The sequence below is a fragment of the Lampetra planeri genome, chromosome 17 (assembly GCF_965212315.1).
Source record: "Lampetra planeri chromosome 17, kcLamPlan1.2.h2, whole genome shotgun sequence".
Taxonomy (NCBI): domain Eukaryota; kingdom Metazoa; phylum Chordata; class Hyperoartia; order Petromyzontiformes; family Petromyzontidae; genus Lampetra; species Lampetra planeri.
In genome coordinates, this window is record NC_136123.1 from 13,039,391 (window position 1) to 13,063,557 (window position 24,167).

The window sequence follows — 24,167 nt, forward strand, 5'->3', positions numbered from 1 at the left end:
ACCACACACACACCAAGCTAAGCACACACACACCAAGCTAAGCACACACACACACACCAAGCTAAGCACACACACACACCAAGCTAAGCACACACACACACCAAGCTAAGCACACACACACACCAAGCTAAGCACACACACACACCAAGCTAAGCACACACACACACACCAAGCTAAGCACACACACACCAAGCTAAGCACACACACCAAGCTAAGCACACACACACACACCAAGCTAAGCACACACACACACACCAAGCTAAGCACACACACACACACCAAGCTAAGCACACACACACACACCAAGCTAAGCACACACACACACACCAAGCTAAGCACACACACACCAAGCTAACCACACACACACACACCATGCTAACCACACACACACACACACCAAGCTAACCACACACACACCAAGCTAACCACACACACCAAGCTAAGCACACACACACACAACGAGCTAACCACACACACACACCAAGCTAACCGCACACACACACCAAGCTAAGCGCACACACACGCACCAAGATAACCACACACACACACCAAGCTAACCACACACACACACACCAAGCTAACCACACACACACCAAGCTAAGCACACACACCAAGCTAAGGACACACACACACCAAGCTAAGCACACACACACCAAGCTAACCACACACACACACACCAAGCTAACCATATACACAGTTGGCAGCGCCACAGCTTGTGTTACACATAAACATGACATTCATCTCCCTGCCTAATCTCTCCCATCAACATAGTGCTAATCTCCCATTAACACTGCTGTGGTGCGTATATGCGGGCACGATACTCTTATGCGGCGACGGAAGTTAATTTCATGCTAATCTCTCTCCCTAATCTCCCCCATTAACACAACTGACGTGCTTGCGTCCGGGGATGGAATTCCTTTCCAGCTCAGACCCCGCTTGCTTGCCCATCACCACATCAATAACCTCTTGTTGTAACAGCTCTCTCGCTGGTTCAGCAGTTCCACTGCTGGATTATATTTGTTTCCACCTGAGGACGACCGCTTGTGTTGTGATCGAAAAGTCGTGATATGATTTTTTTTTTCTACTTACGTGACTTTACCGAAAGAACCAAAGAGTAACTAATGACAGCATGAATACTCTTTGGTTATTTCGGTAAAGTCACGTAGGTAGAAAAATATAAAATACAAAAATAACATTTCACGACGTTTCGATCGCAACACAAGCGGTCGTCCTCAGGCGGAAAAAATAATCCAGCAGTGGAACTGCTGAACCAGGAAGAACACCGCGAGAGAGCTGTTACAACAAGAGGTTATATATGTGGCGAAGGGCAAGCAGACAGGGTCTGAGCTGGAAAGAAATTCCATCCCCGCACGCAAGCACATCAGTTGTGTTCATGGGGGAGATTACGGAGAGAGAGATTAGGGAGAGAGATTAGCATGAAATGAGCTGCCGTCGCCGCATAAGAGTATCGTCCCCGCATATGCGCACAACAGCAGTGTTAATGGGAGATTAGCACTATGTTGATGGGAGAGATTAGGCAGGGAGATTAGGCAGATTAGCAAGTTAATGTCATGTCTATGTGTAACACAAGCTGCGGCGCTGCCAACTGCGCTGTGAGAGGCAAGCGCGTAAACGTAAGAGAACCACCGCAACGGTGGTTGCGCCAGTGAGACACAAAGCCCATCACACAGCTGGAACCATCGATACATCGAGGCTAAGGGAGCAGAGGTGGCCGTGTTAGAGAGACCCCAGCCGGTTAATGCAGAGGCACCCAACAGGGCAATGCAACTCAAAGAGTCGGAGATAACAGCCAAACGGAAGGAAGGATGGAAGCACCACAGCAAGTTACGACTGCTTAGCTAATAACCTCCTTCCAATTATTGCTCAGCTTATACCCATCTTCTCGGTTGAAATTGTCTCTGTGTTTATATATCTGGATGTGGCAAGTAAATGTTTTTGTACCGCACCTCGCCGCTGTTTGTGTCTTTTGTCAAATAGCTGAGTGGAGTGAGGAGCCCTTGTGCTCCACACGGTCGCTGTAGATCAGGCGCGGGTTTACGGGATGCAATCCATACGCCTTACCCGTATTCTTGCACAGGGAAAATGAGTAAAACATTTGTTTTGTCAATTTATTTGTTTCTCCCTTGTGATGGGGCTTTGTAGGATGAGCGTTGAGATTTGTAAGGGCACGGGGTGACCAACAAGGTCTGAATCGGTATGTAATATGGTAGGCACTGATAAGGGGTTGACAGGTAGGTGCAAGCCAGTGATGGTCATTCTCAACCTTGTTTGGCTACTGCCTGTTACCCCCCTTGTTGGATTTTGTTTCAACCGAGTAACCCCCCCCCCCGCCTTGCCTGACCCCAACACGGTTCTCAGAAATAAATGTACGAATAATGAACCTCAATATGTTAACCAATTGTCCATCTTGTGAGGTATCCTAACTAGCGAGTAACTGCAAGTGAATTCAACAGACGCTCTGCATGGGTGACGTGATGTGTTCGCGCTCGCTGGTTACTCTCGTAAACCACATTGTTTACGATCGGTGAGTTTAGAAATACTTTTTATACCGTTCAAGGTTACCATATGGATTTACATTTTATGGTAATTATTTTATGTCGGCAGATTCGTACAACATGATTATTCACCAATGACTCCCATGTATGATATAATTTCACGCATTTATAAATCACCTCACGTTAACCCCCTGGGACGATGCCACGTGTACCCCCGGTTGAGAACCCCTGCAATAGGCCACGCTTAAACATCAGCAGCAGCAGCAAGTCATGGCTCAGATGGGCCCTGTTCACTGCTGGGCAGGCTGAGTGAAAGTGGTGGGGGGGTTCGAGCAGTCCGGTGTTCTGTGGGCCGATGTGGTGTCTCTCGGTCAATTTTGCAGACAACGAATGCGACCCAGAGGAGCACTTTTTGAACTCAAAGTGTTTGCCGTCCCGTGGCCCACTCGTGCTCCCACTCGGTGCAGGTGTCCGTCCGGTCGTCTCAGTCGGGCCGCGCGATACCGCGGGGGCGACGTGAACGCGGCACAAGGCAACGAACCAGCCGTCGTTGTGGGCTGCCCCGGTGCTCGCTGTGCACACGCGGGTGGCTCGTTCGCAAATAAATCGTGAAATTATTTAACTCGCAGCAGCGTCGCACACGCAGAGTAACACAAAAAGCCACCCTTCTCTCGTCATATTTTTCTGGCGCAACAATAATTTTCTTGTTTTAATGTTTTTGTCGGGAATTGTTGCACACAATTTGTCTAATTGCGTGTGGGTTCAATAGTAGATAATCAGAATGGGGAACAGTAGCATATTGGGTAGCGCGGTACGAACCCAGCGACCCGAGTTCGATTCCCGCTCACGGCCAATACCAGTGAGGATTATTTGAACCGGTCATGGGCCTCCCCTAGTTCGACTCAGCCTCAAATGAGTACCTGGTACGGCGTGTAAACATCGCCACTCGGAGACAAAGGCTGTCGGGCGTGGTGCTGGCCACCCACCCCCTCGTGTGCCGTAACAGCCTTGAAGGTCCTCGCTAACAGCACTTGCTGCTACAGTCTGTTAAGGCTATAGGGGGATCTTTGTCTTTGGATAAGCATAAATCAGCGCCACCAGTGACACCAATAGGTGCATGGGTGCACACCGGCCCAACAGGCGTAGAGGAAATGGTGTTGGCATGCCATGTCGACATCAAATAAGACGATGTAATGTCCCACTTGCAGGTGTTGTGAGCACTCTGACGCCCGGACAAAATCCAACAGGATCACGTGAAGGTCAGGTTGGGAGTATGAGCTCAGCGATCTAATTAACTAGCTGGCACACCAAATTGGTCAATCGGTGAGCATACAGCTCCAGTTGAGTGGCAGAGCATTTGACATCAGCGTTCTGCGTGTCACTGGACATTCTGGGGACGACCAGTTATTGACTTTGAATTTATCCAGGTTTCAGTTGGTATTGCAAACCGATGCCAAGGAATCTTCATCTCGGGATGATGGGTCGGATAAGTACACAGTCCAGGAATTGGCAGGAAGTTGTGGAGACCTATCTTAAGAAGCATCAATACCCAGCGAATACATATTCGGAAGAGGCAATTTCCAGGTTGCTGGGTAAAACCTGGGATACGGTGAACATTTAATTGCGTGGGAGTCTAACATTTTTCCAAAGAAAGCAACCCGAAAGCCTTTTCGACAATTTAAAACGGAATTTTAGCAAGCTGCCCTACTCTGCAATGGCCCTCGCAGACATTGTAACACATTCCCAATTATAGAGGAGGGGGTAATGGATTTTTGGATGTGGCTGAACAAATCAATTGATGGAGCGACAGAGTGCCTGCAGAGGCGGAGTCGCAGTGTTGAGGACTTGGGCCAAGAGGTGGCAGTGATGTCCACGAAGCACTGTCTGGATCCAGTGCTCTCTGGGATCTTCCAGTTTAAAGCAGCAGAAAAGTGGACTGACAGGGAAGTCCAAGGGCGGCTAGAGCAGCACTTGAGGAACGGTAGAACAACGTACATCAAATAGACAAGAGAAACCGTCTGGAAGAAGCCATGCTGCTGCTAATGTTCAACAAAGTAAGCCAGTACCTCGGTGCCCAGAAGATTCTGGAGGAGACTCTCAACAGGACCAATGAACTCGGGAGACCCACAGGTCAGGAGACCGCCAACATGTTGCACATTAGGAGGCTGATCAGCAGACTTGAATAACTTTCTGACTCGCCCCCACTGGACATCTGTGAAATAGAGCTTCATAGTTCATCGGATTTCTCCAGGATAAATGAATATCCGGATAAAGATTCTGAGCAGGCTGGATAGATTACTGGCATAGCAGGTGCAAGCAAATGTCTGGAACAGCACAGCAAGTTGTGTGGCGTATGCGGGGAAGAAGGGAACACCACACTTATGCACTGCACAAGGACGAACCTATGTAATGTTGAACTTCCTTCGCACCGTACGTATAAAACCGTGCTAATCAGCCACAGAAGCACATCCGAAAGCGCGCGATGTGGTGACCGTCTTTGTTCGATGGTTAGCCAAAAGCCGCCGCCGCCGCTGCTGCTGCGAGGATGAATGGAGTTTTGCGTGACGGTTGACGTTTCTTGACGAGATCAGTGAGTTGCTTTGCAAGAAGTCACTGGAAGTGGGGTTGCCCCACGGGCAATGGGCGAGCCGCAGTTGGGCCACACAATTTGGAGAGACCCTCGTGCCGCCGGCACTTACGCACACACAGAGAGGGGGGCCCGTGTGGGCGTTCATGACAATCCCCTTGAGCAGGAGGTCGAGCTACAACAACTGCATGTTGAGATCCAAGGGACATTCGTGGAGGGCCCCACACAACTCAAGTGATCCAGGAGTCTCAAGAGAGTTGACATTTTTCAGCGAGCTCTTTTTACACTGTGGTCAACGTTGGGGGCCCGGGTAGAGCTAAAGGGCGTTGCAAAGACTCGGAATCAATGGCACGAATTATCAGTTAAAAATGCGGAGCGGACAGCTGGCATGGGCAGACCTAAACCTGGCGCAACGGAGAATCGAGTGGGCTTTGGTGGGTTGCGGGCGCGATGGAAGTGCGTCCATGGCCCGGCGCTATGCCACCGATGCACTGGGATGCGATTGTACCGACTTGCGTTGTCCTGGGCCAAATAAACGACATCACGGCGAAGTCAAATGCCATCAAGGAAATGCTAAAAGCATCTCAGAGGTGGGAGCAATGCTGCAATAAGATCTCCCGAGGGACATGTTTAATGACATCTCAAGGCAGAGCGCCAGGTGGACCCCCTGGGTAATCTGACCAGGTGGAGGGGGTGGCTTGGCTCAGGAGTGGGAATTTGGCGCAGGCTTCGATGCTTTTACAGAGGCGAGAAACATTCGGTCTGGGGAAGCCTTATGTGAAGTACACCCAATTCAGAAATAAACGCAGTGGTATTGTAGAGAGAATGAAGGCGAGGTCCCTACCAAGGGTTATTACACCTCTGTGGGGCGACTGTTGGGTCCCCGTGATGGTGGTGAATCTCAAAAAGTAAGAATGCTTTAACGACGTAGTGAGCTGGCAGACGTGTGACAATCCCGAGCTGAGGAGGAATGAGACCTGTTTCAGGGCATCCAAGGAAAAAAAAAGTTTTGAACTCCATGGATCTGTACGGATGAGCCTAAGGCATAGGCTGGCCTCTCTTGGTCTATCAGGGATCGATATTTACAGATGTGAGGTAAGCAGAAGGTCAAAGCACGAACTGTTAGATCTGCTGACAGAATATGAAGACACCTTCTGGAAGGATGTGATGGATTGCAGAGACCGTATCAGACGGTCGGACGATGATCTTTTCTGTCTTCCATAAAGAAGGGTGCCACCACCTGCTCATTACTGAGAGTTGAGGAACATTGTCTCTTGAGACGGAAGAGACGGGGATCATACGGAAATCATCGGGCGAGTTCGCTTCTCCTCTGGTGGTCTAGAAAAAATGTGGACTCTATCTGCACAGACTTCCACTGGGTGTGTAAGGCACAAGTGTGCATGTGACTGGGTGTGAGAGACAGTTGTGTGTGTGACTGGGTGTGACTGGGTGCGAGAGACACGAGTGAACGTGTTTACAGAGCTGTGTGAGACACAAGAGCGGTGCGTGTGCCTTGACCGCTCTGCAACACAAGACTATTCCCAAACGTGGATGCAAGAATTGCACCTTCAGGCAAATGGGGCCCAGTCATTCTCGATCTGCTTGAGTAATCTCGGTGATCTCTACAGTGACCATGAATTCCTTGGTCAATATGAATGGGCGCTGCGGTTGCGAGATGTTAACTACCTTGCCTGGTATACCGGGGGTCGTGGGTTCCATCCAGACTGACGAATACTGTATATTTGGATTGTGCGCATCGCTCTCCCTCCCCGTGGTCACGTGGATTTTTCTCCGGGTCTTCTGGTTTTTCCTTCCACATTTAGAATCAACATGCATTTAGAGTATTTGTCTGCTATACATTTCTACACGATAAGCCTCTTCGTTGGGCAATCATTGGTGGCCAGGTCGGTTCTACCTCAGTTGGCCTTACCTGTGAGAATTTTTTTTATAATTTAGTTTAGAATGCTCGTGTAAACATTGTTGAAGCGAAGATTAACGTCGGCAGTTCCCATGAAGATATCGGTCATTTGTGGTCTGACGGCAGGAAACGCCCCCGCGACAAGCCACGCCCATCGCCTCCCGTCCGGCGGACGCACGCAGGAACAAGGAGGTGAAACTTTTAAAAGTTGTTTTTATTGCTGTCCGATCGGTCGAGAAATAGGAACCTATCATCAGTGGGGGCATTAGAACTGGAGCTGTAAAGCGCAGCCCCGTTAAAGACAATGCGATGTGAGACGCGGGGGTGGAGGGGGGGGGGAGTAACGCGGAGCTGGGCCTAGAGGCTGCACGGTTTTGTAAACGTGGCACCTCACAAGTACGGCGAGTCACAGTAGATGCACGGGCTGTCCAGGTGCTGCTTCATCCACTCGGGATCTGTGACGCGGTGGACACAAGAGACGTGCGCTGAGAGTTAGACATGTACGTACACAGTGGCAGCAATCGTGTTGCATGGAGTTAATATATAGTATCTGATTATAAGCGCTTGAAAATGGGTTGTTTTTATCTTTATTATTGCGCTTTTTCATTCTGGAAAGGCTCAAGACTTTTTCAGCAGGGCCATGCCAAGTTTTCACAGTAGGTAGCGATGTTGCTGCTGCTGTGTGTAATCCTAATGGAGTAATTTTCCAGCATTGGGATATTTAGCCAATACCGGTTACATTGTTTGTGTTTCTAGCTATGGGAGGAAACTGGAGAACCAGAGGAAACCCTTGCGGAACAGGGGGAGAGAACATACAAACTCCACACAGAAGGATGTCTAAGTCAGGAATTGAACCAGGCCCCTCTCGCTGCGAGGCACGATGAGTGTTACCACTGCGCCACTGTGCCGCCCCAAGCTTCTTACTAACGACACTTGTCTGGCAGTGGGTGTGGCTGTAGCGCGGAATAGCTGCTACTCTGCGTCCGTGTTGTGCGAGTTACCCGTGGCCTTGGGGAAGGCCGCCACGCTGTCGTGGAGGATGCACCGCCGGTACCGCCACGTCTGGCAAGCTGCGAATGTCACCGCGCACCTAGGAAGAGCAGACACACCGCGGCGTTTTGCGCGCGGAGAGACGACATGGCCGTCGTGCTGAAACGGGGCACCTCGCACGCGACCGCCAGAAATCACTGGCGTGGGCATTCCAGCAAACTCAACCGCCATCCATAATAAATGTACTTTTTCTGTTGGGTTAGATTGCGTAGATATAAATGCGTCTCACTCTTCATCCGACTTAAGCCTCCCTTTTGTGGGTTGCGAGGGATTACAAAAAGGGATGGCTGAGAGAAAAACTCAAGGAACTCCTCGGCACATTAAACGGCCTCATCATCCCTCACACTGCACCGCTTTGGAATTCCCTCCAACCGTCTTCTTCTCTTTTACCAAACTCTTGTAATAACGTTGGCTCAATTCAACAAACGTGTTCCCCATTAACAACTTCGACAGTGCTCCATTGGAACCTCCTTTGCCAGTAGCAAAATATGATAATTGGTTTTGTACCCTTTTATCTGGCAACAAAAATGACACCTTTTTTACAAGGAGTCATGTTTGCATTGACCACAATACCTGCGGTCGGAATGCATACAATAAACACAACTCTGATAATGTATGCACTGTCCTTGAAATTGATTGGTCCAAATCCGAGACAGCTTTCTTAGAGCCTCGTCTCACATGGTGTTGGACCAGATGACGCGTTTTGACCAGATGACGCCTTTTGACGTCTGGTCCAACACCATGTGAGACGAGGCTCTAAGAAAGCTGTCTCGGGTTTGGACCAATCAATTTCAAGGACAGTGCATACATTATCAGAGTTGTGTTTTTTGTTTGCATTCCGACCGCAGGTATTGTGGTCAATGCAAACATGACTCCTTGTAAAAAAGGTGTCATTTTGTTCGACAGTGCTGTTTTATTGCTGGCCGCTTGATGTCTTGGGACCCCATGCGCTCGCTCACCTGAGCCACTGATGTCCATTGGCACAGGTTGCTTGGACGTGCGACACGAAGGGGATGACCGCGGCACACAGCACGCACTTCTCCTGAATGTCCTGCTTGCCGATCTTCTTCAGGATGTTCGCAGCCAGCACCTGTGCATCCGGGAACGTCGCCGTCACCGTCACTCTCACAGGACGGCACAACCTCGTGCGCCCAGGCTCCCGCAGAGCAACAACAAGCAACAAGCTTCGCGACGTCATGGTGGCTATAAAATGTGAACTACCTTGCCCGGTATATAGGAGGCCATGGGTTCAATCCTGACCCTGATGCCTGCTGTATATTTGGAGTTTGCGTCTCTCTCTCTCTCCGTGGTCCTCCGGGTCCTCAGGTTTTTTCCTCCACATTAAGAATCAACGTGGGTTTAGAGTATTTGGCTGCTATAAAGTTACACATGATAAGCCACTTTGTCGAGCTATCATTTGTGCCCAGGTTGATTTTGAAAAAGAGCTACGTAGCTCAGTGACCCTTAGGATAAAACACACATTCTTCTTTAGTCCAGCTCTACAGAATTGCTTCCCTACCTTTAATCTCGTGAGTGTCTACCCAGAAGAGCCTCACTGAGTCTCAAGACTCCATTTCAGGAGGGTCCTGCGAAATTTCGCAGTAGGAGGGGGAAATGTTGCTGTGTGTAATACTAATTGGGTATTATTTCAACACCGAGTTGTTTTTCCAATACCAATTACACTATACGGATGTTTTTTAGCTGATGGGATGAAACCGGCGAATAGAGGAAACCCACACAGGGCAGGGTAGAACATACAAACACCACACAGAAAGGCACTCGAGATGGCAACTGAACCCAGGCGTTTCATGCTGCGAGGCACCAGTGCTACCACTGCCCTACGCTGCTGCCCAACCTGTGGTCCACGGAACGGTTGCTGATGCAACACATTTCACAAGGCGCCAGATCCATTCCTGCACGGTGGTACGAGTAAATGTTTTGAGGGTTTGACAGTGGGCCGCAGTACCCATAAAGGTTTGGAACCACCAATAAACGTGATTAAATCGACGTGATTAAAACAAAATTTAAGTATTTAGGCCACTGACTCAAATCGAGAAAGGTGATTGAACCTGTGGAAGAACGGACAAAAAATTTACTTTCAGAATTATTTCGAGGCTTGGCATCACCTGCGAGAGAGAAAGCGTGCAAGCCGCACTAATCGTCGAGTATTTACTGCGTGTGTGTGTACGTTCACTCTCAGACAGCGTTGTCTTTGTTACTGTTAGTTTGGTGTCATCACTGTGCTTATTGGTAAAGGTGATTTAGTTGGAGGGGGTTACCAGCCTTCGACACTTCACGTCGTCTCAAGGTGCACCTAGCACGGCACAAGCGCCGGTGGTGACATCACCGCCACTCAGCGGCGAACAGCGTTTGCCGCTGCTGTTGATGTCGCTGCCACGACCGCTCTTTGACTCGACTTGACCAACAGGCACGACATGGAACACGAGAACCTCACGCACGGCCCATCACGACAAACGGCCGCGGGAACGTGCCTGTGCGTCGGTGGCGTGCGCGCTCGTGTCCCCGCTGGTGATGAAGCCGAGCAAGCCGCGCGCTGGCAGGTGCAAGTGCAGGTCGAAGCGCGTGCACAGGAACGCCCTCTCCAGGACACGGCACGCCGCTCCCCGGGCCAGCACCCTCTCCCTGCGCCGGATCTCGGCCAGAAGCCAGTCGGCTTCCGTCTCGCGCTCAGCACCTGCGAATAGACATATACACATGGAATAGTAACACGTAGGGTTTCGCCAGCGATTTGATTCCTGGCGAAACGTCGTACTCAGATTGTAAATGTTGTGGCTTTGCTCTCCAACACACCGGTGTGCTGTACTAGTGTAGTGTGTTCAAAAATTATTCGCACCGACACGTTGTAACAAGTCACCTGCTTACACTTTATTTGCCTATTCTTGCACCAGTTGTAGGCACTCCTATAACTATCTGTACGGTCACTTAGATCTAACTTCTTCCTACTCGCCTCCTTCCCACGTTTGTCTCTCCACATTTAGATAATTTTGCTGCTATAAATTTCCGCATAATAAGCCACAATGTTGAGCTGTCATTTGTGGCCAGGTCGCTTAGGCAAAATAATCTAATACCTCAGTGGACTTTGCCTGGTGGGATGGGGATGGATTAGTTGTGTCTGTATGCGTTTGGGTGATTTGTTTCCCTCTATTGTACTTTCACTATCGTGTGTATTTTTTGTTGTTGTAAGGTTCTTACCCTGTGCCCCTACTGGACATTGTGAAAAAGAGCTTTATAGCTCATCGGATTCCTCCAGTATAAATACATATTCAGATTCTGACATCGGCCGCAGCCCGTTCCCAAACATCAGATGCACCCCGGATGGGTTGTGTAATAAAATGTCTTTTTTTTATGTGTAGAGACAGACATGGGTTCGTTTTAAAAAGGGAAGATTGTTGTGAGACGTTACTTAATCACACCATGACACCTGACACTGGCTCCACGTGACCAAGCGTTTTACCCTCGCTCTGAAGGAGCCATTTTTGCCTTACACACCACCGAGTTATTCTTTCGAGTCTCAATCATAGAATGTTTGAGGCCGTTCATCCTCTAAGAAATGTAGGGCCCAGTGCAAATATTGTGTAGATTCACAAAACTTAAAATATTTACGTAATTTACACAATAAGACAAAGATCCCCCATGTAGCCTTAACAGACTGTTGGGGCAAGTGCTGCTAGCGAGCAACTCTGAAGGCCGGCACGGCGCATGAGGGGGTGGGTGGCCAGCACCACGCCCGACCGCCTTTGTCTCCACCAGTGACGATGTTTACACACCACACCAGGTACTCATTTGAGGCCGAGTCGACCTAGGGGTGGCCCAGAACTGGCTCGGATAATCATCACTGATGTTGGCCGTGAGCGGGAATCGAACTTGTGTCTCCGGGTTCGTAGCGCATCGCGCTAACAGCTACCCAATGTGCACAATTGGCAATGTATGCGAAGCATTGCTCTCCCGTGGTGTATATAGAATACACAGAGGCGTTGTTGACAGAGGTTTTAGTTTGAAAAGCACAGTTTGAAAAATATGACGATACTAACAGTGCTTTTGTTGACTTTCCAGGGATCAAGCAACCCGAGCCTCTGCCATCAAACTCCAGTGAACGAGACGGCTGCTGCTATTGTATGTTTTGCTGATACACGCAGCAAAACGTTACCAAGCCATCATCGGCGTTGCGATATCCAAGTCTCTGGCACAAGTCGCTGGCACCCACCTTCACCGACAGCCTCCGTGCTCTTCATTCTTGTGGCGTCTGCAGTGTTAAATTCCCCACCTGCGTTACTACCGCCGTCGTCATCGTCGTCATCGTCCTCCTCGTCTTTGATGCCGTCCACGCTCTCGTCTTTGACGCCGGACGGGACGCCGTCGCCGGCCCCGTCTGGACCGGTTCCCGTGGCTGGACGAGGCCGAGCGAAGGCCTCCGCCCCCACCGGCGGCCAGCGTGGCCGCGGCCTCCCCCGGGCGTGGATGGCGAAGCGCAGCAGATAGAGCCTGACGCGCGTGAGGTAGGCGGCCCAGCGGCCGCGGTCCCGCGAGCGCACGCCACCCTCCTTCGCCTCCGTCAGGCGGTCCAACTCGGCCAGCATGGTGGCGGGCACCCGGCCTCCGACGTCGAGCGAGTGCGAGCGCAGCACCTCCAGCAGGTCGGCCCGCAAAAACGCCAGGCCGCAAGCGGACAAAGAGGGCGAGTCGGGCGGCGGGACGGAGACCAAGCGCCTGAAGGCCTCGTCCGGGTTGACGAGCGAGACGAACGCGAGCGAGTACGTCCTTTGCGGAGGGTGGAGGCCGAGAGTGACGGGGAAGTCGCCGTCCGTGTGGCCGCCGTCTGGGTTCGGTGTTTTGTGGTGGCGCGCCGCCTCCGCGGCCGGGTCTCGCTCGCCGGCGTCTCCGAAGCCCAGATCTTCGCCGTCTCCCCGAGTCCGTTGTTTCTCGGCAGATTCGTCTCGCCCCGGTTTGCCCTCCTGGCCCGGTGCCGCCTCCTCCTCCTCCTCGCTGTCCCCGCCGGACAGCCCCTCCGTGGTGAGCAGGGCGAGGAAGGCTCCGTTGGGTGACACCGCGAGGCCGCGGACGCGCGCGTGGCCGAGGGGGCCCGGAAGCCTCATGACGCGCTTCTCGAAGCGCACCCATCGTCTCTGTCCCGCGGCGGCGGGGATGCTGACGCTGACGTCGCCCTCGCCGCCGCTGTTGCACAGCACGGGCCACACGCAGCACAGGGAGCCGTCGGCGGAGGCGGTGTAAACCACCCCCCCGCCGCCGCCTCCGCCGTCCCCGTCGCCCCAACGGTTCGAGCAGACGGCGGCCATGCCACAGATTGGCTGCGGGTGCAGGCCCGTGACGTGCGCCGTCTGCACGCTCATTCCTCCCCCGCTCACGCACACCACGCATGCCAGCAGGTGAGGCCCGCGGGCGGCGAGCACCACGCTCGTGCGGCCGCACTGAGACGTCGACGAGGGCAGCGCGCCCGCGTGGGGGCTCGCCCGGGCGTGGGAGACGGCCTTGGGGGCGGCCTTGGGGGCGGCCTTGGGAGCGGTCACTTGTTCGGTGACGCCGATGCCCCCGGCGTGCCGAGCGGCCGGCGTGCCCGAGCCCTGCGAGGAGGGGAGCTTCGCTCCGTGCACGCTCGTGTCGCCCGAGGGCACCATGTCAAGCGTGCGGATGAAGTTCACCGACAGGCCATCCTGGCTCGACCACAGGGTCACTGGCTGCCGCAGTGTGAAGTAGCCCTGCAGCACAATAATGCACAAGGCGCGTCTGCGTTTTACTTTGCAAGTCGACAAGACAAACATTCGCAACTATCCCTGCCCTTTAGTAGCGCAGAAGGGGCAATGTGGTGGTGGTGGCAACAATGACATACCCCCGCACTGCATTAGTTTGCATTCCCCGTTGAGAACCATGCAATGTGCGTGTAAGATCCGGCAAGCGGTGACAGAAAAGTAAAGAGAGACAACCATGACAGCCATGCTGCTGGTGAGCACCTTGACAGCAGAGAGATTGACCGGCAGGAGGCGCACTTGCCCCATGGAGTCTCCCACGACAAGTCCGTTGATGTTCTGCGAGCCCACGTGGCAGGCCCACCAGCTGAGCGAGCGCGGGTTTGCCAGGCCCGACTCCAGCACCGAGCCCAGCACCACGTGGGCACTCGTGCTGGCCGGCACCAACACCTGCAAAGGACGTACGGTGAGAAGCGGAAAACCGAGTGGTGACTGGTTGGCGAGTACGAGGTACGTGTGTGTACGCTGAACTTATTTCGCACCATACGTAGACAACCACCTCCTCCTTCTCCCCATCCCCTTTACCCCCAATTTCAGTTCTTCCTCCCTTGGCTTTCCCTCCCCCCCATAAAAACTCTGACGCTCGCGGTTCCCACCAGGGTGGGGCAGTGAGCCCAATGTCTCCCCTCCTCTAAACCCAGCTACACAGAGTTTGGGGACTTCTTCTGTCCACGGAGTTTCAGTGCCCAGCCTCCTCACGTCGTGGTTTGTGATCTGTCATCATCATCACGATCCATGGGAAAATAGCCCATGTATCTTGATGTCCACTGAACATCTCGTCATTTGTTTCCACTTTTCTTTGTCTTGTGCCAATATGTTCAAAGTAGTGGCCACATCTTTCTGGCATCAACCTCTTTCTGTTGTCGCCAAGCCATCCTCTGTCAGGTCTTCCTCTCTTTCCGGTTCCTTCCATTTTTCCGAACGCACTTTTAATTTCCTGTTGTTGTCCATCTTACTATAGATGTGTCGAAATGGTTCCACAATTTACTTCTCATCACTGCCTCCATCATCATGTCTTCTTCTATGGGGCAACCTATTTATTACTTCTACCTTGGTCACTCTCATCATCATCACGATCCATAGGCTTTGTATCGGGCTCATGTTTGTTGTGTAGTAACTCTTGACACCCAGAAAACTTGCAGAGGAAGATGGAGACGAGGATTCTTACATAGGGCTGCTTGCCGTTTATTCACACTCTTGCACACTCTTATACACCGTTAACACTTTCTACCCTCGACGCTTACATCCGTAATGGCGCACGTCAGAACTATGTCCTTTAAGGGGACATCCCTCAGCTATCTACGCTCTGGTATGGCTTCCTTTATGCCTACCCCCTCGTCTGCCCCGGGCGGGGGCTCATCCAACACTGCCCGGCGACGAGGTGAAACCTCTACATCTCTAGCCCTTCTTCGACGGCTGGGGTGTCCCCACGCAAGCTCTCGTTCCTCTTCCCATGGCGGCCACTTCACTCTCTCTACGGCGACCCCGCCCTCATCCCGGGGTCCCCCTTAAGTACCCCGCCGCCTCGATGACATGACGTCATCACGTCATCCCACTCCTCTACAGATGACATGACGTCATCCCACTACTCCTCTACATATTGAAATACAATATAAATAATAAAAACAAAGAGATCCGGCGGAGTTGCGAGCCGGTGCCTCGGTACCTGCCAAACGACGATGTGGCCGCTGGCCATCATTATGGCGAGGAGGGCGAAGCGAATCTCCTCGCAGGTGCCCGTCTTGTCTCTGACGCGCGTCGTCGTGAACATGCGCGACCACTCCACGCTCACGGGCGCCTGCATCTGGCTCCTCCGCTGGGAGCACACAACCACACAGAAAGACAAAGATCCCCCATATAGCCTTTAAAAGACTGTTGGGGCAAGCTGTTAGCGAGTAACATCTATGAAGGCCGACACGGCACATGAGGTGGTGGCTGGCCAGCACCACGTCCGGCCGCCTTTGTCTCCCTAGTGGCGATGTTTACACGCCGCACCAGGTACTCAATTGAGGCTGAGTCGACCTCGCAAAGGCCCAGAACTGGTTCAGATAATCGTCACTGGTGTTAGCCCTGAGCAGGAATCGAACTTGGGTTGCTGGGTTCGGAGCGCAGCACGCAAACCGTGACACTACCGCTCCCCACACACACAATCATATTCACACAAAAACAACCGCCATTTGCCACTAAGTAGCGGTGATGTCACCACGGCACTTGTGCCAGGCCAGGTGCATTTTGAGGCCACATTAAGTGTTGAAGATTCACTGACAGGTCATGGGACAGAGCCAGCTGTGCCCCCTACCGTGCCAACTTGCTGCATATTAGCCAGCCGGCACTCCACTCGTTGTCGTGAGCATCGCTCCTCTGCCCTCCGTTGTTGCTGGAGGAAGACTGCCTCCTACTGCCCAGTAGCGACCTTCATGAGCCTCCTCCAGAGGCCAATCTTGACACCGATGGTACCAGTCTTTGGCAAGTCCACTCAGCTCCACATCCTCCTATACCTCATCCGTCCATCTCTTCTCTAGCCCGTGTCGTGCCTAATTAACCCCCTCTATCTGGCCAAACAGAAGCTGCTTGACATGCGGTGGTTGGGCATGCGGGCTACATGCCCCAGCCAACACAGTCTTGCCTGCCAGAGGAGCTCACCGATGGGAATGCGACCAGATCTTTCAATGATTCGAGAGCTCCTCACAAAACCCAGCCTGGTTAAACCCAGGATGGATCGTAGGCAGGCCGACCTGAATATTTCGAACCGGCGCACGCTCAACCACACACACAGCTGCTCACCCGCACGGTCACACGGACCGACACACGCGCTCACTCACGCGCTCACGCCCAGCACGCCGGCAGATACCCCGGCGCGAAGCGAGGGCCACAGCCATGGCATGTGGGAGGTGGCCGGGAGGCTCTGGGGGATAAGGCCAAAGTGCCTGCGTGGTAGATGCTCACCACACCTCAAGAAGCACAACAGCCTCTCTGGTCAGTGCGGGCAGGTGAAGAGGAACCTAGGCCCGGTTCAAATTCGACTTGCCACTTGTGGTAGCCGTGGCCAAGAACTAAACTCGGGCAACTGATTTTAAAGCGAAGCGTGATAACCGCTGAATCACCTATCCACCGGCTTCCTTTAGGTTGTTTTATTTAAACTCGAATTACTGCTCTAAAATGCTTTGAGTGGAAGCCGTTCCTTGCATAGATCCGAGGTAGGGCATCCCTGGGGCAGGCCGACCCCAGGCAAGGGAGCAGGCTGGGGCTGGAGCCTCTTCCCAGACTACTTCATTCATCCCTTTACTTCTGCCCGTGGACATGGGATATGTTTGATTTTAAATCGCTCCATAATCTGAAACTGAAATGAAAAACACGAGGAACTGATTTGCATCGACATGCGAAACATTTGAAGATCGCGGCAAAGATTCACGAACAAAAGTATCCACACAATTAGCTCAATGGTATTGGAGCTGCATTACACACATGTAAAAAGAACAAGATTAACAAAGTTCATGTCGATGCATCACCGACAGCGGAAACTGGCGGTGAAGCAAAACAAGGTGCCATGCGTGGGACGAACCTTGAATTCGTCAAAGTCTTTGAGGGAGGCCCCATCAGCTGCGTGGTAATTTTCCTTCTTTAAAATGTCTCTGTACATTTGGGTGAGGTCGGCGAGGCACGACCAGGTGTGGACGTCGCGCTCGGCCCACACCCACAGCGAGACGAAGCCCTCCGAGGAGAGGCACACGAGCAGAGAGCGCCCACGCACGTCGCACCCCACGGGGCTCCAGCGTGCACACACGCAGCCACCTGCAGCCAGCGCACACAGCCATCAGTGTGACACACAGCCACTCACGTCACTCACACAGCCATCAGTGTCACACACAGCCACTCACGTCATTTGCAGAGCCACCAGTGTCACACACAGCCACTCACGTCACTCACACAGCCACCAGTGTCACACACAGGCACTCACGTCCCTCACGCAGCCATCAGTGAGACACACAGTCACTCACGTCACTCACACAGCCACCAGTGTCACACACAGTCACTCACGTCACTCACACAGCCACCAGTGAGACACACAGCCACTCACGTCACTCACACAGCCACCAGTGTGACACACAGCCACTCACGTCACTCACACAGCCGTCAGTGTGACACACAGCCACTCACGTCACTCACACAGCCACCAGTGTCATACACAGTCACTCACGTCACTCACACAGCCATCAGTGTGACACACAGCCACTCACGTCACTCACACAGCCATCAGCGAGACACACAGCCACTCACGTCACTCACACATCCACCAGTGAGACACACACAGCCACTCACGTCACTCACACAGCCACCAGTGTCACACACAGCTACTCACGTCACTCACACAGCCACCAGTGAGACACACAGCCACTCACGTCACTCACACCGCCACCAGTGACAAACACAGCCACTCACGTCACTCACAGCCACCAGTGTCACACACAGCCACTCACGTCACTCACACAGCCACTCACGTCACTCACACAGCCATCAGTGTCACACACAGCCACTCACGTCACTCACACAGCCGTCAGTGAGACACACACAGCCACTCACGTAACTCACACAGCCATCAGTGAGACACACAGCCACTCACGTAACTCACACAGCCACCAGTGTCACACACAGTCACTCACGTCACGCACACAGCCATCAGTGTGACACACAGCCACTCACGTCACTCACACAGCCACTCACGTCATTTACACAGCCACCAGTGTCACACACAGTCACTCACGTCACTCACACAGCCACCAGTGAGACACACACAGCCACTCACGTCATTCACACAGCCACCAGTGTCACACACAGCTACTCACGTCACTCACACAGCCACCAGTGAGACACACAGCCACTCACGTCACTCACACAGCCACCAGTGAGACACACACAGCCACTCACGTCATTCACACAGCCACCAGTGTCACACACAGCTACTCACGTCACTCACACAGCCACCAGTGTCACACACAATCACTCACGTCACTCACACAGCCACCAGTGAGACACACAGCCACTCACGTCACTCACACAGCCACCAGTGTGACACACAGTCACTCACGTCACTCACACAGCTACCAGTGAGACACACACAGCCACTCACGTCACTCACACAGCCACCAGTGAGACACACAGCCACTCACGTAACTCACACAGCCACCAGTGTCACACACAGTCACTCACGTCACTCACACAGCCATCAGTGTGACACACAGCCACTCACGTCACTCACACAGCCACCAGTGAGACACACACAGCCACTCACATCATTCACACAGCCACCAGTGACAAACACAGCCACTCACGTCACTCACACAGCCACCAGTGTCACCCACAGCCACTCACGTCACTCACACAGCCACTCACGTCACTCACACAGCCATCAGTGTCACACACAGCCACTCACGTCACTCACACAGCCGTCAGTGAGACACACACAGCCACTCACGTAACTCACACAGCCATCAGTGAGACACACAGCCACTCACGTAACTCACACAGCCACCAGTGTCACACACAGTCACTCACGTCACTCACACAGCCATCAGTGTGACACACAGCCACTCACGTCACTCACACAGCCATCAGCGAGACACACAGCCACTCACGTAACTCACATAGCAATCAGTGTCACACAGTCACTCACGTCACTCACACAGCCATCAATGTCACACACAGCCACTCACGTCACTCACACAACCACCAGTGACACACACAGCCACTCACGTCACACACACAGCCACTTACGTCACACACACAACCACCGGTGACACACACAGCCACTCACGTCACACTCACAGCCATCAGTGAGACACACAGCCACTCACGTCATTCACACAGCCACCAGTGTCACACACAGCCACTCACGTCATTCACACAGCCACCAGTGTCACACACAGCTACTCACGTCACTCACACAGCCACCAGTGAGACACACAGCCACTCACGTCACTCACACAGCCACCAGTGAGACACACAGCCACTCACGTCACTCACACAGCCACCAGTGACAAACACAGCCACTCACGTCACTCACACAGCCACCAGTGTCACACACAGCCACTCACGTCACTCACACAGCCACTCACATCACTCACACAGCCATCAGTGTCACACACAGCCACTCACGTCACTCACACAGCCGTCAGTGAGACACACACAGCCACTCACGTAACTCACACAGCCATCAGTGAGACACACAGCCACTCACGTCACTCACACAGCCGTCAGTGAGACACACACAGCCACTCACGTCACTCACACAGCCACCAGTGTGAGACACAGCCACTCACGTCACTCATATCCAGACTTCAGCCACCCCTTGTCAAACCAACTTCTGAAGTATGAATTATCTTGAACTTCTTTCGCACCGTACATAGCCAAACGTGCTAATCAGAGGTGTAGCAAACTGACAAGTCTCAGCCCGGTCCCCATCCTAATAAATCGGTTTTTTTTCACACAACTTGGAAAATTCCAGCTCTGTGCATCGATGCTCACCGCGCAGCGGCACGTTGGAACCGTGCGTGCGTGTGAAGCCGCGGTGCAGCGCAAACTCGTGGCGATCTGCGGCTCCCAGCGTCCCCTCCTCGCCGGCCTCCTCCAGGTGGACGCGCGCCGCCGCCGCCTCCTCCTCCTCCTGCTGCAGCTGCTGCCCCACGGACACTGCGGAGGTGGCGGAGGGGATCTGTGGGGACCACGCGCAACGCCGGAAACAAACGCACGCGGTGCTGGGATGTTTGTGGTGGTGGTGATGTTGGTGGTGATGTTGGTGGTGATGTTGGTGATGATGATGTTGGTGATGATGTTGGTGGTGTTGATGTTTGTGGTGATGTTTGTGGTGGTGATGTTTGTGGTGGTGGTGGTGATGATGTTTGTGGTGGTGGTGATGTTTGTGGTGGTGGTGATGTTTGTGGTGGTGATGATGATGTTGGTGCTGCTGTTGGTGGTGATGATGTTTGTGGTGATGGTGATGTTTGTGGTGGTGATGTTGGTGGTGTTGATGATGTTGGTGGTGATGGTGATGTTTGTGGTGGTGATGTTAGTGGTGGTGGTTGTGATGTTGTTGTTGTTGGCGATGCCCCGTGGCTGCCCCCCCCCGGCACCTGCAGCGCGGTGACGCGGAGTCGAGGCCGCGGGTCGCCCACCCCGGGCGCCTCCTCCTCACCCCCGCCCAGCAGGAGGATGTCGGCGACGCGGACTCCGCGCTCCGAGCTCACGCTCACGCGCTCGTCCCGCGACCACTGCACGGGCTCGGGGCCACGGGGACGCGCGCCCAGGCGGGACGGCGCCGCGTGGAGCCGCATGGGGGACGCGACCCCCCCACCCCCCCACATACTCCGCACGGAACCCCGCCGCTGTCCCTCTGCGTCTGCACGAGCACGAGCGCGGCGCCTGGCGGTGTCGCTCGCCTGCCGGGTAGATGGTGCGCGGGGCGCTCTTGCTGCGGTGCGCTGGCCGGGGACGTGCAGGGCGCCCTGCCACGTGTGCGTGTGACCGCGCACGTGCTCACACCCTGAACGCACGGACCAGGGCGCGCGTTTGGCAGCGGCCGATTCGCGGCGCGGAGGCGACGCCAGCTCAGAGGGATTCCTTCCAGGAGAGCCGCGTCACTTCGGGGCGGGAGGGGTGGGGGGGTTCCCCCGTCTCGTCACCAAATATGGACACCCGCCCACGTGGAGAAGAGAGAACGACGTCGTCGTTTGTTCGTGGGTTTACTCTCCAACACACAACCGGTCGAACCAAAATATCTATTATGAATCATAATATCGCCTGCGAAAACCTACTACGTACAAAGGTTGTGATTGATGCGTCGTATTTATCGGTGGATGGCGGTTGATCAGTTTAACACGAAGTAGGCTTTCACGAGCAATATCATGAAAAGGTTTTGGGTTAGAATTCCTCAATATAAATGTGTCATTAACCCACCAACACCCGGATACAGCCAGTTAGTAAGGTTTGTCATGTAAACAACACGTGCCAAGCACAAATCTGGAAAATTGCCTGATGAAGTTGGTTGCAATCAGAGAAATATCGTACTGATATTGTAAATGTGGTGGGTTTACTCTCCAACACACCGCGGCTTGCTGAAGTAGTCACTAATTGGCACGTTTTGTTTACGTGACAACCCATTACTAATTCGCTGTAGCGGGATTAACGACGTATTTATATTTACGCGATCTAATTCAAACAAAACCCATTATTCTGAACAACTTCGTTAGCTGAACGTTACACCGCCTCATTATCTGTCCCTCCAGTGCCTTGTTGTATGTGTCGGGTTATGAAATTTTGATGAAAATAATAAAAATTTATAATTTTCCGAAAAATGCGCAAATCGCAGTAATTATGTTAATGTGTGTATTAATATGCATAAATTATGATAATGCGTGTAATTATATGCATAAATTATGATAATCGCGGAGATAATCGTAGTAATTTATGCGGATGCTTGCGATTATGTTAATGTGTGCAGTTATGATAATTAGGCTCAGCTTCGTTTATCCAGTGTAATATCAATCAGGATAACACGATTATCATCGATTAAACGTTTACCGATTATCTTAGTGTGTGTTATGATATTTTAGGTCACCAGTTTCAGATCTCATCACAGGATACAGTACTCAAGAACAAGACAGTTTTGCATGGACTTGGAAGGAACACTCGATATGCTTTTGTGATAACAATTTTATTCTAACAAGCATGTGACATTCTATCATGCAGGTCAAACATGCGTCAATAATTCATGAATAACCAAACACTTATGCATTTGCGATATCATGCATTCGATTAATATGAATAACTAAAATTCTTATGCAATTACGAGACTATGCATTTGACTAAAATGAATGACTCAAAACCCTCCTAACAACCAGGCATCTCATTAGTTCGTTTTTTTTATCGATCACAATCGGCGACTGGCCGAGTTTGAAACAAGCATGACACACTTCATTTTGCGGTAATAAAAAAAAACTTATTGTATCCCAGAGGCGAAAGTGTATGTATATACTGGTGGGTGAGGGCGTGTTGCGGGAGAGCTAATCTGGCTCTGTTTTAATTAATTGTTCGGCGAGACTCTATGACAGAAGAAACCGGTTTGACAAGATTTCCTCTGTGTTTCCTTGAGTCTGTATGTGGGGAGCGATACGACCTCTCTGCTGTCTGTGCGAGCGGCAGCTGAGACTTTCTCCGCTGTGAGGTGAGCGGCGGCGCTCGTTCAGAAGACTTTGACTCTTTTCCTCCACGGTGGGATGACGAGTCGGTTTTGGTGGATGCTGGTCGATCTGGGTGTCGCTCGGTGTCGCTCGTTGTCGCTCGTTGACGCTCGCTGGCGCGCGGTGGCGCGCGGTGGCGCGCGGTGGCGCGCGGTGGCGCGCGGTGGCGCGCGGTGGTGCGCGTTCAGCGATCTCTGCCTTTCCTGCGGGTTGTTCGCTGGTCGTCACTCTGACGAGGAGCGATGCTTCGTTCGTGGCAGGGTGGACGTTGGCGTCTTTGTTGGCTTCACTCGCAGCTCTGCGACTCAGGGTAGCGATTCTTCTCAGTTGGTGCAGACCTCGGCTTGTAGCGGCACGTCGCTAACCCGCGAACCTCGTCATTCTGGATGACGAAAACTTCTTGACGATCTGTGGTGGAGTCGAAGCCCTGGCGACGAGATGGGGCTCAGAGCCCTGGCGATCTGTGGTGGGGCCCGTGGCCCGGATGATCTCTGGTGGCGATGTGGGGCTCAGAGCCCCTGGCGATGTGTGGTGGGGCCCGTGGCCCGGATGATCTGTGTTGAATGGATTTTTTTCCGGCTTATATTGAGAAAATCCACTCAGTTTCCCGAGTTGTTCAAAGTCTGTCATAAAACCTTCCCTGGGTGGGACCATCTGCATCCGTGTGTGTGTGTGTCGTGTGCGTGTCCGTCCGTGTGTTCCGCGTGCGTGTTTGTCCGTGTTTTTATTAGCTTTGAAGACACAGCTGTGTGTCGTTCTGGAAGGGGGGGGCTGGGGGCCTCGTGACGGCGCCACCGAAGTTATCCATTAGCCAGACCGATGATTCGTGTCGAGTTATATATATATATAAAATAAATATTCGAATCCATGTTTTTGTTACTGAATAATATTTGTCGCGAAAACCTACGCGTTAAGCGAGCTTAATTATTCCCTCCCTTGCTCGGGATCATATCTTTTGTCTCACACAGCTTAAGTTGTTTTGGTTTGGAAGTTGAAATGCGACTTATTTCCATTATGCCCCAGTTATGCCGAAACCGTGTTCCCGATGTTTCATCGTGACCCGATCTCTCATGGAAATGT

The 24,167-nt window shown here is 52.6% G+C and overlaps 1 protein-coding gene across 1 annotated transcript; it reads right to left on the bottom strand.

The window, feature by feature from the left end:
• Nucleotides 1-7,214: 7,214 nt before the first annotated feature.
• Nucleotides 7,215-21,462, bottom strand: GTF3C4 (general transcription factor IIIC subunit 4). The gene is made up of 10 exons (XM_078602141.1): nucleotides 20,982-21,462; nucleotides 20,377-20,563; nucleotides 17,417-17,646; nucleotides 15,521-15,670; nucleotides 14,059-14,244; nucleotides 12,297-13,806; nucleotides 10,564-10,766; nucleotides 9,031-9,161; nucleotides 8,023-8,111; nucleotides 7,215-7,476 (listed from the first exon to the last, which is right to left on the bottom strand). The coding sequence occupies exons 1-10, from the start codon at nucleotides 21,210-21,212 to the stop codon at nucleotides 7,412-7,414; spliced, it is 2,982 nt and encodes a 993-aa protein (XP_078458267.1). The 5' UTR covers nucleotides 21,213-21,462; the 3' UTR covers nucleotides 7,215-7,411.
• Between the last annotated feature and the right edge of the window lie 2,705 nt (nucleotides 21,463-24,167).